The sequence below is a fragment of the Narcine bancroftii genome, chromosome 10 (genome assembly GCF_036971445.1).
Source record: "Narcine bancroftii isolate sNarBan1 chromosome 10, sNarBan1.hap1, whole genome shotgun sequence".
Taxonomy (NCBI): Eukaryota; Metazoa; Chordata; class Chondrichthyes; order Torpediniformes; family Narcinidae; genus Narcine; species Narcine bancroftii.
Genome location: NC_091478.1, coordinates 76,041,854 through 76,059,990, shown reverse-complemented (window position 1 = coordinate 76,059,990; position 18,137 = coordinate 76,041,854). Strand labels below are relative to the sequence as shown.

Below are 18,137 nucleotides of genomic sequence, written 5' to 3'. Positions count from 1 at the left end.
TTGACCTGTATCAGGTATCAGTAACTGGACTTGGTTCTAAAGCCTTTAGAGAAAGAAAGTAATCCATGTTCCCAATTCTCACCACTTCACAAGGATCCTGGCTGGGAGATGTGTCTTAATATAAATGGAGTGCCTTGTCAAATAGCGTTTAGCTATCAAGGTTCAAGTGTGCAAAGTGCAACTATACCTTGGGAGATGTTATATTCTTCTGATTATGGCTTGGATTCCCTCATCATAATAAATGTAACTTTATTTGATTGAAGTTCATGTTTGTTTTTCTCTGCATTCAAGACTAGATAAGTGTGGTAAAGATGCAAAGCTGGAGAAACTCAGCAGGCCAAACATTGTCCTTTATATAGCAAAGGAAAAAATACATAACCGATGTTTTGGGCTTGAGCCCCTTCATCAAGATAAGGAAAAATGTCAGCAGGCATCCGAGTTTCTCAAACATTGTGTTTTTATTTCAACCACAGTGTCTACAGATTTTTGTGTTTTATTTCCGGATAAGTGTGGTTTCTCTTGTTCTTGGTGATGTTGAAATTATTGAATAATTAAGACATTTGTTCTTGCCTTTTGAGTTTCAAACAGCTTCCATGATTAATGAATTCTTAAACATGGAAATGTTTTGAAGAAAGAGGGGCGCTAAGAATGGAAAGCAACAAACTGCATCGACATGGTGGTTCTATCTGAGGCACAATGCGGAGATTTTATATAATAGGTCATTCCTAAACTGTGCCAGACACGGAGTGAAGCCAGCAGCTATCAGTACGGATAATGCAAGTGAGAAAGTGTAGAGTATTGTCACATGGCAATATATCCAGGTAACTGTGTAGGAAAGGGATAAGGAGGTTTTTATGTAAATATTGTAAAAGCTATCGAGCAAAGTTGGTTTAAATTTAATGATGCACTCTGCCTGGTACAGTGTGAAAGGTTCTTTTGCGAGTCGTCTAACATGCCAACTCTAACGTTTATGTGGTTGTGTAAAGTAGACGATGAAGAGCACAATTTACAGAACATAAAACTGAGTGGGTTGGTTGTAGCAGCTTGCAAGTTTCACCACACCTCAGCGGGGCCAGCAGCGAAAATATCAAGTACAATTTGAAAATATTTGGAAAAGAAGATTTTGAAACCGTCCACACTTTGGTGAGTTTGCTATTGCAGCGCCAGTGATGTGGGTGCGAATCCAGCACTGTCTGTAAGGAGTTTCTCCCTTGCACCTATGTGGACATCTTCCCACTCTCCAAACACCTCCGGGTTTGTAGTTTACTTGGTGTCTTTGGTTGGCAGGAGCTCATGGGCTGTAATAATGCTGTAATTCTAAAATTAAAATGGAAAAAAAAATTAAGTCAAGGGATCTGGAAAGGCATATGGGCCTTCATCTTACCAGCTTATTCATTAAAATCATGCACAGTGTTGCCTTCGATGTAGGAATACGAGTCCATGTTAGGAGACAAAACCACCAGGGCCCTTGACACTGTTTTTTTTTCATAATATACTTATTGAGCATCAAAAACAACCCTATACCCATGATACAGATGGACATTGTGCTCCTATTTTCATTTTTAACAGAAAAACCAACACACATGTACACAAACGTTCACATACACCCTCACATACATGCCCGGACACACTCCCTGACCACCGTGGCACCTTTGCTGACAGTATCATATTACTGATTGTACTGGTACAACTCTAATTTTTAAAATTTAATTTAATTTAGACATGCAGCACAGGCCATTTTGGCCCATGAGTCCATGCCACCAAATTTACACCCCATTAACCTACACCCCTGGTGTGTTTTGAAGGATGGGAGGAAACCAGAACCCCTGGAGAAAACCCACGCAGACACGGTGAGAATGTACAAACTCCTTACAGACAGTACGGGAATCAAATCTGGGTCCCAATGGCTGGCGCTGTAAAGGCATTGCGCTAATCACTACGCCAACTGTGTCGGCCGCCAACCATCTCACAGTTAGTCTTTTACTCCATAAGCTCTTGTAATTCAGAGAAAAAAACACATAAAATGTTGTCATTTGTGGAAAAGTTTTCTGGTGGATGCTCTTAATGTGTATTTGATTTTCTGTAGTTTAATAAAGAAACTGATATCCTTAATCCATTGTGTAATAGAAGGACCCCTGTCAGACTTCCAGTGTAGCAAGATTACCTGCTTGGTTAATACGGATCTAAATACTATCATGTCTTTCCGCAAGGAATTTAGGGAATGTCAGAGATTCCAAATATTAAAGTCAACAGGCAGGGTTTAAATATTTCAGATAGTGTGCTGAAGACTCTGTTCCAGAACCCTTGTATTTTTGGGCACAGATAAAACATGTGACTTGGGATAAATGGCTGACAGTCTGGATTTAGAAACGTGAACTCTGTGCAGCACCTTGAACTGAATGAGTCCCAAGTGAATGTAGGAGGTGGTAGAACACATTCTCTCAATAGCCTCTTCCCACAGTTACTCCTTAATTTCCATTTAACCGGCTCAGATGGGAGAAAACCTTTGATCTTTTGATGGGGATTCCCATTCCTCTGATATTCAAACTGAGAAATCTGACAGGCATTCCTCAACCAGGAGTGCTTGGATTATACATTTTGATTTTTGTGGCCTGTACCACCCTAATTAAGTATAAACACCAACCACCCTCCTCTCACCATATATAAACAAATCTGCAAACATGCCCACATATTAAACTCATCCCCATATTAAGACTAAGCCGTGGGGATAACACTTTACATCCATGTGGTCCAAACCTCCTTGTCCCTAAAAGTCAAGGACTCAGAGAGTGAGCTTAAGTAGAACAGAAATGTAACCTTCCCTCTTGCAAATTTTGAATTAGATTTACAGGCACATTGCAATGCACTTCAGTCAGATAAACGTTGTTCAGCCCAATAAATCCACATATATCATTAACTGTAGTTAACCGCATTATATAAATCTTGGAATTCCGCCTTAACAACCTTAACAAGTTTGGAAACTGCAGATTAGAGTAAGAATGTCCAACAAATGGCAGAACCCCACTGCACTCCCACTTTAATCAGTTGTTTTTCAATATCTTGACATGTACTCTTGCTTCTTCAGCCTAGAGGAAATCCTTCACTTCATCGCCGTAAGTGATCCATAGTCGAGCTGGGTAGATTAACCCATATTGGATCCCCTGCAGGGTACATAGTTCCTGTCTGATGTCATTGAATGCCACTCAGGCCACTTCCGCAGTAAGAATGGGGAAAACTGAGATTGTCGCCCCCTTCAGTTTTACCTCGCGGCATTCTCTGGCACAGCGTAGGACATCCACGCAATCACTATGATAATGAAGTCTGACCACAATGGACCATGGACGGTTCCCCGGCCCTGGTTTCAGCTGTAAAGTACAATGTGCTTGGTCCACCGGTGGCTCCTTATCCAGTCCGAATCCTCTTTTAATAAAGGTGATACTGCGTTTGTACTTGTGCTGTCCATTCCTTTGTGAACCCCCACTATCCTGATGTTATTTCTCTGGGACCTCCCTTCCCCAAATCCTCACATCTATTTTCCAGGTTTATCATATTGGCAGTGAGAATTTTAATTTTCTTTTGCATTGAGCAGATGTCATTGGTACATCCAGACATTGAGCGTTCTATCTACCCAGCAATATCTTTAATTTCTCTCAGTCTGGTGTCTGTGGATACTTTTTCGGCCACGGATTGCATTTTTACAGTCTGCAGAGCAGCTGTTTCTTCTCTGAAATGTGTTCTTATCTCCATTTTACTGGTCTTTACAAAATTCAGTCAGCACTGCTAACTTTAGCCGCCTGTTCTTCCTGGTCTGACACTGAGCTCCCGGGGAGACAGCCTTGACCCTGTTCTGCCAGTCTGAGATGATGACTGTTCTGTGACCTTGCTCCTGACTCCTAACTTTGGTCAGTACATCTTTACACCGTTGAGATGATGAAACTCACTTCATCTTAGCTTTTGCATTAACAGGTCATCTTGCATCAATCGCCATTCATGGAGGAGTCGACCTGGAAATTCGAGCTCTTGTATTTTGACCCTCGCCCCAGTTTTGGACTTCCCGACCACTGGAAATAGTTGCACAAGAACATAAGAAACGGGAGCAGATGTAGAACATCAAGCCTATCGAGCTGCTATGTCAATTCCCCACAATATCTTAAAAAATTCACTCAAATCATATTAAAACCATGCGTGCTCTCATCATACTTCACACAGATGTACAAGTGATGGAGTTGACCGGCTTATGAAAGAACCTTTCTCCTTGTGCCAGATATAATGACAAATAAATATAAAACTTAAAATTTGAGGGAATGAAACCCATATTTGTTTACTCTTGCTCAGTGTCTTGATATTGTTCTAATACCTACCTGGCATCTGGATGCTGTTCTGATATTCATACCCCTGTAATGCACTCCCTTCCAGGTGGTCATTCTCATTATTAAGTGCGGCAACAAGATTTATTCACATTCTCCAAGTGTGGTTTAACCTGCTTCATGTTCAGCTGTAGGGCGATCCCTGGCTTCTTGCATTCCAGTACTTTCCATGCAAAGGTCTGCGTTTCATCCTGAGTCTGTTATTTTTAATTCTCCATGTAAAGGGAGTCTGAACTCTTGTGTGAGTGGCACAGTTCTGAGCTTTGTTCTGTACTTTTCTGTACAGTTTACTAGTTCTGTACTTTTTTTGGTCTTAAAAACGGTCAACCTCACAATTTCTGTTTCGGAAAACCATCTGTAAGTTTTGCTCTTCTCTTAGCTTTTTGATATCTATTTATATTTTTATGTTTCCACGGCTTACCATGCTACTAATTTTTATGCCGTCATCAAAGCGTAAATGTGATTTCCTGCCCCAATATCCAAAATGCTTTTAAACAACCCAACACTGAGTCTTGAAAAATGAATGGTATTAAGAATAACTGTTTACAGTCGTTGCTCTCCGTTTACCTTCTGTGACTGTAGTGAACTGGGAATCCATTACTGATGTGATGTCCTAAGGACTGGATCCTCCCCCCCGCCCTCCGACTCCACCCCCTGATATAAACCCTGGATCCCCGCCAAAACCCCAGTTCAGTCCAAAGACTATTGTGTGTTATTCTTACTGAATAAAAGCATCTTGTACTCTCTCTGGTCTTGAGTGCTCTCAGTCGCCCTACAATTTTATTCGGTAAGAAGAAGAAGATGGAAGCTCTACTGAAGCCATCGATGCTCCTTATCGACCCTCTGTCCCCAGAGGCCCTGGAGGAATTCACGTACTGGCTGGTGTACTTCCAAATGCGCCTGGCCACCACACAAATGGTCTACTCGACAGATGAACTGAAGAGGTCGGTGCTCCTCTCATGCTTCAGACCTAAAGAATTCCCAATCATCAGGGGCTGTACTGCTTACGAGCTGGCCGTCGAAAGGCTGAAGGCTCGCCTCATGAGGCCCCAAAATGGTGTCCTAGTGAGGCATCAGCTCTTGCAGCGGAAGCAGCATCCTGGTAAGCCCATTGAAGATTATGTCCTCATCCAACAAGCACTTGCGAAGAACTACAAGTACGAAGATGGCACGGCCCGAGAACGGGAAGATGAGCAGATCTGGGACGCTCTTGTCAGTGGCGTGAGGTCCAAGTACATCATGCAGCAGTTGCTGGAGCGAGGCGTTGCGGCGCTGTCTGACAACGTGCAGCTGGAGATGGCCCAACTGGGAGCTGATTACTTGGAAGGCACCCTCCAGAATGATCTGGTTCCCAGAACGGCTCCACATGCGGCGGCGTCCCCGACTGCGGCCGCTTTGGGCACCAAGGGATGCTTCTTGTGCGGTCGACAGCAGCACCCAAGAACTTGATGTCCTGCTAAAGACTTCCATCTTCTCTGGTTGTGGTAAGAAGGAGCACTGGGTGAAGGTTTGCAGGGCGAGGGGGAGCGCTGAGAGGTCGAATATGTGCACAACCCCTGCCGAGCTGACTGAGGTGAGTCCAAAGCCCAATCCCATGACCTCCCAATGCCATTGTTGTGCACTATGGCCTTCCTATGGGACCGTATGGCAAGGGCAGTGATGCAGGAAACCCCAATGGCCATCTTGCCACATTTTGAAACAGGCACCATCCTCGTCAGACAAGGAGGGGGACCGGCCATATTACCACACCGCGTAGTCTCTGCCATCTTGCCGGTTTTCAAAATCAGTGCCAACCGAAGAAGAAGGAGGAGGGCGGCCATCTTCCAGCATCTCATGGCCCCCGGCCATCTTGCCTGCCTGACAATCTGCAAGGGGGGAGCGACCCCAGCGAAGGGAACAACTGCATCTCTGAAGTCTTGGCAATGATAGTGTTGGACCAGGAGATACCGCACTGACTGAACATTGCTAAGATCAAGGTGGGGTTAATGGGCATAAACTGAAATGTTTAATTGACTATGGCTCAACTGAGAGCTTCATAGTCACAGAGACAATCCAAAAACTTAAGTGTATCCTTCTAATTATTGTATTTTTTTAGTGTTCCATATGTAGTCAGTAAATATTCATGAACATTGTATGGTTCATTTATCTTTGCAGGAGGGGGAATTCTGCAAATTCTACTCATGGCGCTCTACTCCATTAGGTCACTACTCTGCACTGCAACCAATGCGACTCCTCATGAGTTGATGTTTTCTTTCAAAAGTCAACGTCAGGGACAACCCTCCCAGCTTGACTTACAGCACCATGTGCAGTACTGCTCCTCAAGCATGTGAGGAGGAGCAAATCTGACCCCCTGGTCGAGAAGGTGCACCTATGCCATGCCAACCCCACATATCTGATGGCAGAGAGAACACTGTATCGATCAGGAACCTGGCACCCATCGGAACTGAGGGTCCATCACCTAAAGGGAGCCAGGACCTAACCAGGGTTCCCTGGGCTCAGGAAGTGGTTCCAGCCACCCCTCAACCAGAGCCTGATCACCCACGCTCCGAGGTCTGGAACCACAGGAGGATTAAGAAGCCCAGAGCCAGCCTGCATGCTTCTCCAGACCTCCTGACAGGTTGAATTTGTAAATATTGTAAATATTTTTCTATGACTATACTATGTTCTCGGTTTCACCCACAGGCTTCATTCTAAAGGAAGGGGTGAATGTCTTCTTCTTTGGCTTGGCTTCGCGGACGAAGATTTATGGAGGGGGTAAAAAGTCCACGTCAGCTGCAGACTCGTTTGTGGCTGACAAGTCCGATGCGGGACAGGCAGACACGATTGCAGCGGTTGCAGGGGAAAATTGGTTGGTTGGGGATGGGTGTTGGGTTTTTCCTCCTTTGCCTTTTGTCAGTGAGGTAGGCTCTGCGGTCTTCTTCAAAGGAGGTTGCTGCCCGCCAAACTGTGAGGCGCCAAGATGCACAGTTTGAGGCGATATCAGCCCACTGGCGGTGGTCAATGTGGCAGGCACCAAGAGATTTCTTTAGGCAGTCCTTGTACCTTTTCTTTGGTGCACCTCTGTCACGGTGGCCAGTGGAGAGCTCGCCATATAACATGATCTTGGGAAGGCGATGGTCCTCCATTCTGGAGACGTGACCCATCCAGCGCAGCTGGATCTTCAGCAGCGTGGACTCGATGCTGTCGACCTCTGCCATCTCGAGTACTTCGACGTTAGGGATGTAAGCGCTCCAATGGATGTTGAGGATGGAGCGGAGACAACGCTGGTGGAAGCGTTCTAGGAGCCGTAGGTGGTGCCGGTAGAGGACCCATGATTCGGAGCCGAACAGGAGTGTGGGTATGACAACGGCTCTGTATACGCTTATCTTTGTGAGGTTTTTCAGTTGGTTGTTTTTCCAGACTCTTTTGTGTAGTCTTCCAAAGGCGCTATTTGCCTTGGCGAGTCTGTTGTCTATCTCATTGTCGATCCTTGCATCTGATGAAATGGTGCAGCCGAGATAGGTAAACTGGTTGACCGTTTTGAGTTTTGTGTGCCCGATGGAGATGTGGGGGGGCTGGTAATCATGGTGGGGAGCTGGCTGATGGAGGACCTCAGTTTTCTTCAGGCTGACTTCCAGGCCAAACATTTTGGCAGTTTCCGCAAAGCAGGACGTCAAGCGCTGAAGAGCTGGCTCTGAATGGGCAATTAAAGCGGCATCGTCTGCAAAGAGTAGTTCACGGACAAGTTTCTCTTGTGTCTTGGTGTGAGCTTGCAGGCGCCTCAGATTGAAGAGACTGCCATCCGTGCGGTACCGGATGTAAACAGCGTCTTCATTGTTGGGGTCTCTCATGGCTTGGTTCAGCATCATGCTGAAGAAGATTGAAAAGAGGGTTGGTGCGAGAACACAGCCTTGCTTCACGCCATTGTTAATGGAGAAGGGTTCAGAGAGCTCATTGCTGTATCTGACCCGACCTTGTTGGTGAATGTAGTGAACAGGGAATTCACTACTGACGTGATGTCCTAAGGATTGGCTCCTCCCCCATCTATATAAACCCTAGATCCCCGCCAGTCCCAGTTCAGTCCAAAGACTATTGTGTGTTATTCTTACTGAATAAAAGCGTCTTGTACTCTCTCTGGTCTTGAGTGCTCTCAGTCACGCTACAGTGACTAAAAAAGTAAACAATTTATCTTTGATTTGTAATGGATAAATATTTGGGAGGAATTTGGTAAAATTAGAGTAGGTTACATACAAACACACATTTTAAAACTGATTTATTTGAAAGACTGAAAAATTCATATTCAAGTAACATTGCAGGATCTCTGGAGAATGTGATGCAATTCACAAGTAGGTGTTAATTGAACTGATGTCATAAAATGAATGGACTGGAGACAAACTGGCTACAAGTACCTTTCTGCAAAGTGCTCACAGAAAGGTCAATCCTGGGTTTTGTTTACCTAAGACAACATCTTGACTAAGGAGAAGAACTCCTGTTGTTTGCTGAAGAAGGTGGGGGTTTTTGCAAGTGAGAGAGTCACATAGGCTTTCTGGCAGTTGGTAGTGAGAGAGAGAGAGAGAGAAGTCGAGCTCTCTCAGTCAGCTCGTGTATGACACTGAAAAGCAGTTGAACAGTGCAAGCCAGGAAGAGCTCGTTGAAACTGATGAAAAGTTCCAAAGCAGTGGATGGCTGGAAGTGCTATCTGTCTGATATTTCTCTTGGAATAAGAGGAACAGAAGGAGCTCTGTCATAACCTGAAAGAAAGGTTACCATCTGGAAGTCCCTGATGGGACAAGTTTCATCACCAAGACATTGAGGTGACTAATGGTGGTACCTCAGTTGTGAAAATCCTGAAACAACACATCTCTCTCTGCAAACCTACAAGAACCTTCCTGAGTGGTAAACATTTACCTTTTGAGCACCAAAGCCTGGTGAACTTTATACATGTTAAATTCTCTGCACAGTATAAGAATTACCTGCATCCAGAGAACTTGGAAGAATGAGAAGTGAGATTGAACTGTGAACCAAAGAACTTTTCTTAAATCTACGCACACATTACATACACTTAGAATTAGAAGGTGGTTAATTTGGGTGAGTTAAGTATAGAGTTAAGTTAAAGTTTGATTCTATTTTCATGTTTAAAGTTGATTTAAAATAACTTTTGTTTTAAAAACCACTTGTATTGGTGAATGCCTATTGCTGCTGGGTTTTGGGGTCCTTTGGGCTCGTAACATTTTCCATGAGGTTCAAATTCAACCGAGGCAAGTGTGAAGTCCTTTCTTGAAGTGTGCATGAATAACATTCATAAGTATTCCCCCATCCTCTATTACAAGTCTTCAGAATATTAAATTGACTTTATTGGACATGACCTATCCATTAAAAATCTATGATCTACTGAAAAAAATTCAATATTTTCAGTCACTCTTTATTACAGACTCTTGTAATTTCCTAACAGATGTTAGACTTACCAGTACAAGTATATTCTATTTCTTGACATTATTGTTTGTCACTTTGGGTGGGTGGAAAGGTAGCCTGAGGTTCTTCAAGAAAAAGCATGTCATTCAAATATGCGATTTTACCTTTCTCCTGGTCAAGTCAAGACGAGGAGCCCGTCGTTAGAATGTGCTCAGAAAATTGGAAGCCATTGTAACTTCCATTCCTCCTGGCAATTTTCAACATGCTTTGGACTGGTTAAACCACAAATGGAGTGATTCAAAAGCCAGCTGTTTTCAATTCAGCAGAACCCCAACGATCCATACTCTCACACAAATAACTATCAGCTCTAACCTGCGTCTGCCAGTTATTTATTATGTTCTGTAGCTGTGTGCAGCTGAACAGGAAGCAGCTGGTTCATCTGAACATGAACATACATCTTTTTACACAGACATTTATAAGGTGATGACTTTTGGGCACTTGCTGCAGATACATTGAAGTTTAATGTGATAAAATAATTGTCAGTTTATTTTACTTTTTCATCAATATAAAACATGATGAGTAAGTCAGGAGAAAATGTGGGTTTAATTACACAACATGAATGTAAAAGCTGGTTTGTTTTGCAACAGGATTAAAAATTAACATTTTATCTCAAGGACCACCCATTTTGAGAAATGGTTTATAAAGTATGTCTCACCCAATTATTGAGTTATATTTTCTTTTAACCTCTAGAGGTATATACTGATTTTGATATGCTAATTTTGAGCCCAGGTCAGTGTAGTTATTTCAAGTTTGCTGGTTGACAAATATGTGATTTTTAAAAGGTGCTGTACATTAAGCACATTAGCTGAGATGTGTAGAGGGGAGCCTGGAGGGATCCTGGGTGGGGAAGAGGGAGGGGAGCTGGGAGGGGAACCAGGAAGGGAGGAGAGAGGGGAGTGGGGAGGGGAGCAAGGAGGGAGGGGAGGAGGGAAGGGACCAGGGAGTATAACAGGGATGGACTGAGTGGACCAAAAGGGCCAGGGATGGGACCAAGGCTGAACAGGGCTCAGACGAAGAATTAAAAAATTTCACCTTTGCTCATTTCACTTGATCAATAATTTTGACATGTTGCCTCAAATTTCTTCTATTATCAAAAAGTGTTCCTTTTTTAAAATGGGATTCCTTTAATGTGAGATTAGTTTGAAATAAATGTGTTGTTCAATTAAAGGTAAGGTGATGGCAATGAAGCCACCAGATACATTTTCAGATCCCAATGTTTGTACCAATTATTTAAGCAAATATTTACACTGATTTAATATTTGAAAATGTGTTTTGTGTTATTCTGACATCTTGGTGCATCAGAGGAAGAAGTTGGGACTGAGTGAGCAGGTGCTAAGATGCTGAGAGTAATTAGAGTTAATTGATTGAGACATTTTATTCATTCGTGGCCTTAGAGGTGGGACAGGAAAGAGAGGAGCTCATCTATCTCAACCTTGTTGTAGCCCATGCCTGTCGGAACATTGTTACTTTTCATTCTCCTGTATCCATCTGCACCTTGTACGAACTTTTTGAAATTAGATTATTTTCTAACTTAATTTGGAAAATGGATGGGTGCCAATTTAGCCAAGATCTAACTGTTAATAAACAGATCAGAATTTATTGTCATGAAAAAGTCACAAAATTCATTGTTTTGCAGCAGAATCACAGCGCAAACATTCATATAAACCACCTGACAAAAAATAAATAAAATAGTGCACAAAAAGTCAAGGTAAGGCAGTGTCTTTGATTCCTTGATCATTCAGGAATCTGATGGCAGCGGGGAAGAAGCTGTCCTTATGCCACTGAGTGCTAATCTTCAGGTTCCTGTACCTTTTTCCCAATGGGTGCAGAGTAAAGAGGACAGAGGCTGCTTTCTTAAGACACCATCTCTTGTAGATATTCTTGATAGAGTGAGGTCTGGTGCCTGTGATGTCGCAGGCTGAGTTAACAACCCTCTGGAGTTTTTTTCTTGTCCTGAGAGCTGGTACCTCTGTACCAGAAAGTGATGCAATCAGCCAGAATGATCTCCACGGTACAACTGTAGAAGTTTTTGAGAGACTTCAGTGACGTGCCAAATCAAACACCTCACTAAGTATATCCATTGGTGAGGCTTCTTCATGATTACATTGATATGAAGGCTTCAGGTCAAACCATCGGAGATGTTGACACCAGGAATTTGAAGTTTTTGACTTTTTCTGAAAGAAAGGCAAGTGACAGCGTTATCAAATTCCATTAACCCACCACGGGGTTTGCATTTTCTCTCTGTAATTGTGTGAGTTTGCCTCATGTTCTCTCACATCTCTTGGTTGGTGATTTAATAGAGTGGGATGGGGATGTAAGAGGAAAAAGAAAATTAGTTTGGTTGGCTGCTTGAAAGTATAAATGCAATGAGTTGAAAGGCCTCGTTCCACGCTTTAACTCAATATTCATTGTAAGATTAAAATGGATGGTTACAGTCGGGGGGAAAAAACTGTTGGATTAAATAAAGGAAAATGACTGAGACTGTGTAATCACTTGAGTTGAATTTGAAGTAAATCACAAAAATCTGTAGACACTGTGGTTGAAATAAAAACACAAAATGCTGGAGAAACTCAGCAGGTCGAACAGTGTCCTTTAGGTAGCAAAAGTAAAAATGTATAACTGACATTTTGGGCTTGAGTCCTTCAGCAAGGTTCGAGAGAATACAAGCAGGTGTCCAAACAAAAAGATGGGGGCTGGGGGAGAGAGGAGGTGGCAAAGGTAGGAGGGAGGGTACAGCAGCAATGAAGGGGAGGAGGGAGGGATGGATAGTGGTAAAGGGTCCCGAACAAAAAGGTCGGTGGGGGGGAGGGGGTTGGTCTTCCAGTCCAGATCTTATGAAATGTTTGCCTTCTTCCACAAACATGGCTTCCCCTCTACCACCATCAACTCAGCTCTCACCTGGATCTCCTCCATTTCCTGCTCATCTGGCCTGGCCTCCTCATCCAACACATGACCGCCGGACTTTCCGGTACTTACTACAGGATCCCACCACTAAACACATTTTTCCGTCTCCTCCCCTCTTGGCCTTCCATAGGGACCACTTTCTCTGTGATTCCCTCGTGCACTCATCCCTCCCCACTTGTTCCCCCCCCCCCCCACCCCCCAGCACCTTCCCCTGTGGCTGCAGGAGGTGCAACATCTGCGGCCACACCTCCTCCCTCACCACTGACCGTGGCCCCAAACAGGCCTTTCAAGTAAAGCAATACTTCACTTGTGTAACCACAGGACTGATTTACTGCATCCAGTGCTCCCTTTTGTGGCCTTCTCTATATCAGAGAGGCCGGTCGCAGATTGGGAGATCGTTTCGCTCAGCAACTCTGTTCTGTCCGCAATAACAGCGACCATGGTAGCCAACCATTTCTGAATTACCCTCCCACACTCACGTGTCTGTTCATGGCCTTGTGTATGATCCCACCTTGACCACCCATAGGTTGGAGAAACAATACCTGATTTTCCATCTGGGCAACCTCCAGCTAGATGGCTTTAACATTGATTTTTATGTTTTCTACTAAACTTGCTCGCCTTTTCTTTTCCCTCGCTCTTTCCTGTCTTTCAAGTTCTCCCCTTCCTTCCCCCTCACCTACCCAGCCATCCCTCTTCCCCCTCATCACTGTTATCCCCCTCCCTCTCTTCTCCACCTATCATCCCCCTCCTCCTTCCTCCCCGCGCAACATTTTTGTTTGCTCGCCTGCCGGTCTCAAGTCCGTAACATCGGTTCTGCATTCTTACCTTTGCTCCATAAAAGACACTGTTTGACCTGCTGAGCTTTTCCAGCACTTTGTGTGTTTAGTTGAATTTGAAATTGCCCTGCTCTACACCGCCACCTCCTGGAAAGGACAGAACTTTTCAGGTTGAAATAATTCCCTCCCTCCCACTGATGTCCTGGAAAGTCTGGCATTAGCTCACAGTCTGCCGTTGTGCTTCTCAATTCCAGCACCGTTTGGTGGTGAAGACAGCTCTGAAACTCCTATTGGTGTTTGTGGAGTATACAGAGAGCAATGTGGCTCTCCTCATCCAAGCTGTCAACATTGTGGACGATAAAAGATGTAAGTACAAGTTTAATGGTCTCTCGGGGAGAATTGCAGTAAGATATTGCACATATTTAATGCACAATATGAAAAGCAAGCATGTTATTAATGTTCAAAATTAATGTTGCCTTCTGGATAAATAAAATCCCAAAGTTGCAAATGCACTTAAAACTTGCAGTGGTAGTGATCTTGTTTTTTTTCTGTGGTTGAGTATATTTCATTTAATGAGTGTATTTGAAGTAAACTCCTTGTCCCTTTCAGTTGGACATTATTGGTGAAGACAGGCTTTGCTCTTCTGTCCTGGTCCCAGCGTTGTGGACTGACAACTGGCCATCCACTGTTCTGAACCTGCTCGGAGTAAAAACAAGGAGAATTTACTCTTCTTTGCGTTGAAACTTTTAGACTGATGAAGGACATGGAAGAGGATGAAACTAAGTCAGAACATTCATTGCAGCAGATAAAACACAGAATGAAATCTGTCTGAGCACCCCTGGCAGTCGGAAGACTGGATTGTGGGCTGTGATCGTGAAGTTGATGAGGGGAAATGAGCGCGGGGTGGTGTGATAAGTAATCCTGGAATATTTGCGTTGAAACTTTTAGACTGATGAAGGACATGGAAGAGGATGAAACTAAGTCAGAACATTCATTGCAGCAGATAAAACACAGAATGAAATCTGCCTGAGCACCCCTGGCAGTCGGAAGACTGGATTGTGGGCTGTGATCGTGAAGTTGATGAGGGGAAATGAGCGCGGGGTGGTGTGATAAGTAATCCTGGAATATTTGCGTTGAAACTTTTAGACTGATGAAGGACATGGAAGAGGATGAAACTAAGTCAGAACATTTATTGCAGCAGATAAAACACAGAATGAAATCTGCCTGAGCACCCCTGGCAGTCGGAAGACTGAATTGTGGGCTGTGATCGTAAAGTTGATGAGGGGAATTGAGCGCGGGGTGGTGTGATAAATAATCCTGGAATAACTTTCAACCCTTTGGGTATTTCGGAGGAAGACTCCAGCTGGAATAATTTTGATCGTGCACCTGTAGACATTGTTGTAGGGCGAGGGAGGCATGCCACCCTTCCTTAATCTTCCGTGTGTCTTCTTCACCGTTGCATCAAGATGGTTGGTCCAGATCAGCTTATTAGAAATGTTTGGTCCCAGAAACTTGAGTACTAATTTCACTTCCAACGTGGAGAGGGTTGTGGCCTCCACCACCTCCGCTGAAATCCATGATCAGCTTCTTTGTCTCTCTCTTGTTGAGAGAGGTGTTGTTATTTTGGTACAATGCCATTAAATTTCTTCTTTCTGTATTCTATTTCATCACTTTTGGATACCCGATATGGAGATGGGAGTCAGACCTGATTTTATGTTGCATCAATCCTGCCCAATATCTCTTTCCCTGCAGGCTTACAATCCAGACCTGTGACCTACAGGCTATCCTTTGCTTTGAGAAGGAGTCAGAGTGGACCATTTGGCCTCTTGTGCCCCTCCATTGCTGTTCTATATCACTTTCTGCATTATCCTCATATCCTTGTAGTTCCTAATATCAAAAAACTCATCAATTATTCATCCCACCAGAGGAAGGCCTTGACTGTGCTATCCTTGTAAGACCTTGCTCACTGACTGTGCTCAGTAACAGGCACTCAATGAAAAGTATTCATTGGGTAACCTTGTATCACTCATCTTTTTTCTACTCTTGACCATTGTACTTGACGATTGGCCATTGTACTTCATTATACATCTGAAAACATGCCCATGTCCACTGAAGCAGCACTCTGTTAACCTAAATGTTGGAGAGGGGTCACTAATCCACCTCTAATTATGGGAATATGTTGACATTTAAAAAAATAATTTGGCTACAGTTAATTAAGAACATCAGAACATAAGAAATGGGGAACAGGGGTCGGCCATCTGGCCTGTTGGCCCTGGCCTGCCATTCAACAAGATCTGATCTGACCGTAAACTCCGCTTCATCATCCTGCTTTATTTTCCTAGAATCCTTAATCCTCAGACTGTGTCTTAAATGTATTTAAAGAGGCTGTCTTAGCTGCTTCCCTGGGTAGAGAATTCCACAGATTCACTGCTCTCTGGGAGAAGCAGTTCCTTCATTTCTGCCTTAAATTTACTTCCCTGAATCTCGAGGCTCTGTCCCCTAGTTCTAGCCTCACCTACCAGTGGAAACAATGTTCGTATTTCATAATTTTATGTTTCTATATTTCTCTTCTTTTAACATTCAGTGAATATAGTCCCAGGTGACAGAATCTTTCCTTATAAGCTTATACCTCTTCTCTGGAATCAGCCTGGTGAAGCCCCCCTCTGCACCACAAAGCTGCCATTATCTCATTGAATTGATTTAATCAATGATCTAAGGAATGATGGTGTGGAATTCCTCGTTCCTTTCCTTAGCAATAGCAAAGAACTTTTTCAACTCTTATGTTATCAGCATTGACTGATTGACGATGAATGTTTTAAAAGTCACTTTAACAAATAATGTCAATTATACAATTTAAGATATACTCGATGCAGGTTGTAGCTAGTTCCATGTATGGTTTTTGGGTTTACAGTGGGTTTATGAGTGAATAAAGGTCAGAAAAAAAGGCAGATTATCTAAATGGAGTTTGTGGAGTTCTGAGTTGAAAGGGGATCACGACATTTTAGGACGATTCACAAAAGGCCAGTATGAAAGGTACAACAAATTATTAAGAAAGTTAACATTTATTGCATTCTTGTATTGCAAGATTTGAATGCATAGTTAGGGAGGATATGTTTCAGTTCTGTAAAACATTGAGACTACTTCCAGAGAACTGTGTAAAGTTTTGATCTCCTTCCTTGGTAAAGGTTGAAAATGAGCTGGCAACTGTTCAGTTAAATTTACTAGATTCATATGTGAATGGATAGATGGTCTAATGAGAAAAATTAGACAGGTATAGAATTGGGTAGGTCCTAGTTCAAACATGCTGAACGTAAGAGCCACATATGATAAACTTCAGATGTTTGAAAGCTTGCACTTTTTATTCTTGCATGTACATTTTGTTAAAACAATTATATACAGTATGTAATGGATTTATGTTAATCTTTAATGTTAAACTATATTTATTTTATAAAAATGTCTTATAATATTTTAAAGATAATTTACTTTATTATCAGTATTCCTAGTAAATTAGCTGTGAGTTGGTATAGGGTCACACACAGGTCACAGCACATTTATAGAGAATCATTGTTTTCTGAGAAGAGTGTTCATTCTTGGTATTGATGTGTCTTGGACAGACAGAACTCATGGATTTCAAGTGGGTCTTAATTATTCAAGAACTTCTGAGGAAGCCATCTGTTTTGAATCAAAGCCACTTAAGCCTCTTGAACAGAGATGAGGTCAGAGGTTGTTTTGGATATGATATGATTTTGAAAAAGAAACAGAATCCCATATACGGGACTGTGAGAGCTGGTGTAGAGATACAGAAGTTAGCCGTGGCCCTGGAGGAACTGGCAAATAACACAGATTTGGCATTAGGGGCGATTCAGTCCCAGGTGCAGGCCTTAACTACAGAGGTGATTTCTATCTGACTGACAGCCCTCCAAAATTGCATGGCCCTAGACTTTATATTGGCAAAGAAGGGAGGCACCTGTGCCTTGATTGGAAGGGAGTGTTGAACATTTATTCCTGATGCCTCTGCCAATATCTTGGATCTGGCCTCTCACATACATGAGCAAAGAGAGAAGATCCGAGCGGCAGGAAACCGGCACAGGAAGGAGACCGGTTGGGGAGATTGGACATGGATAGATTGGGGCCTGAAAGGCTGGGGACAATGGCTGATTCACCTTGCTGTTCACAGCCTAATTATTCCTGGTGGGCATTTTCGTCGGATTGGCAGTTTTAACGTGCGTCATCACACGATTAGTTTCCTCTGTGACCGGCCTAACTGCGCCATGGCAAATGGTGCTAAGGCCTGTAGGGGATGAGCAGCAAGAAATTAAACATATGCTCCAATGGTTTGAGGGAAGCAGAAGAGACTACCAAAGCTATGTTGATGTAGTTTAATCAAATATACATGGTAAAAGAAAAAGGGTGGATTGTGAATAGTGGTGGAATGTGATTAAACTAGCACCATTGTGAGAAGTAGTGGAACGTGATTAGATTAGCACTTGAGTACAGTTAGCTATCAGTTAGTAGATCCCTTGTGTGTCAGAATCTCCAAGGACAATGAGTTAAACTGGTAAAATGACCTAGGGTAACCTGCAGTCACTACTGCGCTTGCTTAATGAGAACATAAATATTAACCTGGATGCCCCAAATG

General features: G+C 43.2%; 1 protein-coding gene across 7 annotated transcripts in view; it reads left to right on the top strand.

The window, feature by feature from the left end:
• fhod1 (formin homology 2 domain containing 1) overlaps positions 1 to 18,137 on the top strand; it is a 276,370-nt gene that overhangs the window by 146,202 nt on the left and 112,031 nt on the right. For all 7 annotated transcript variants that reach the window (XM_069901429.1, XM_069901428.1, XM_069901427.1 and 4 more), the window contains one exon: positions 13,753 to 13,864. In XM_069901429.1, the coding sequence (XP_069757530.1) occupies positions 13,753 to 13,864 (112 nt within the window). The remainder of the gene's footprint in view (positions 1 to 13,752; positions 13,865 to 18,137) is intronic.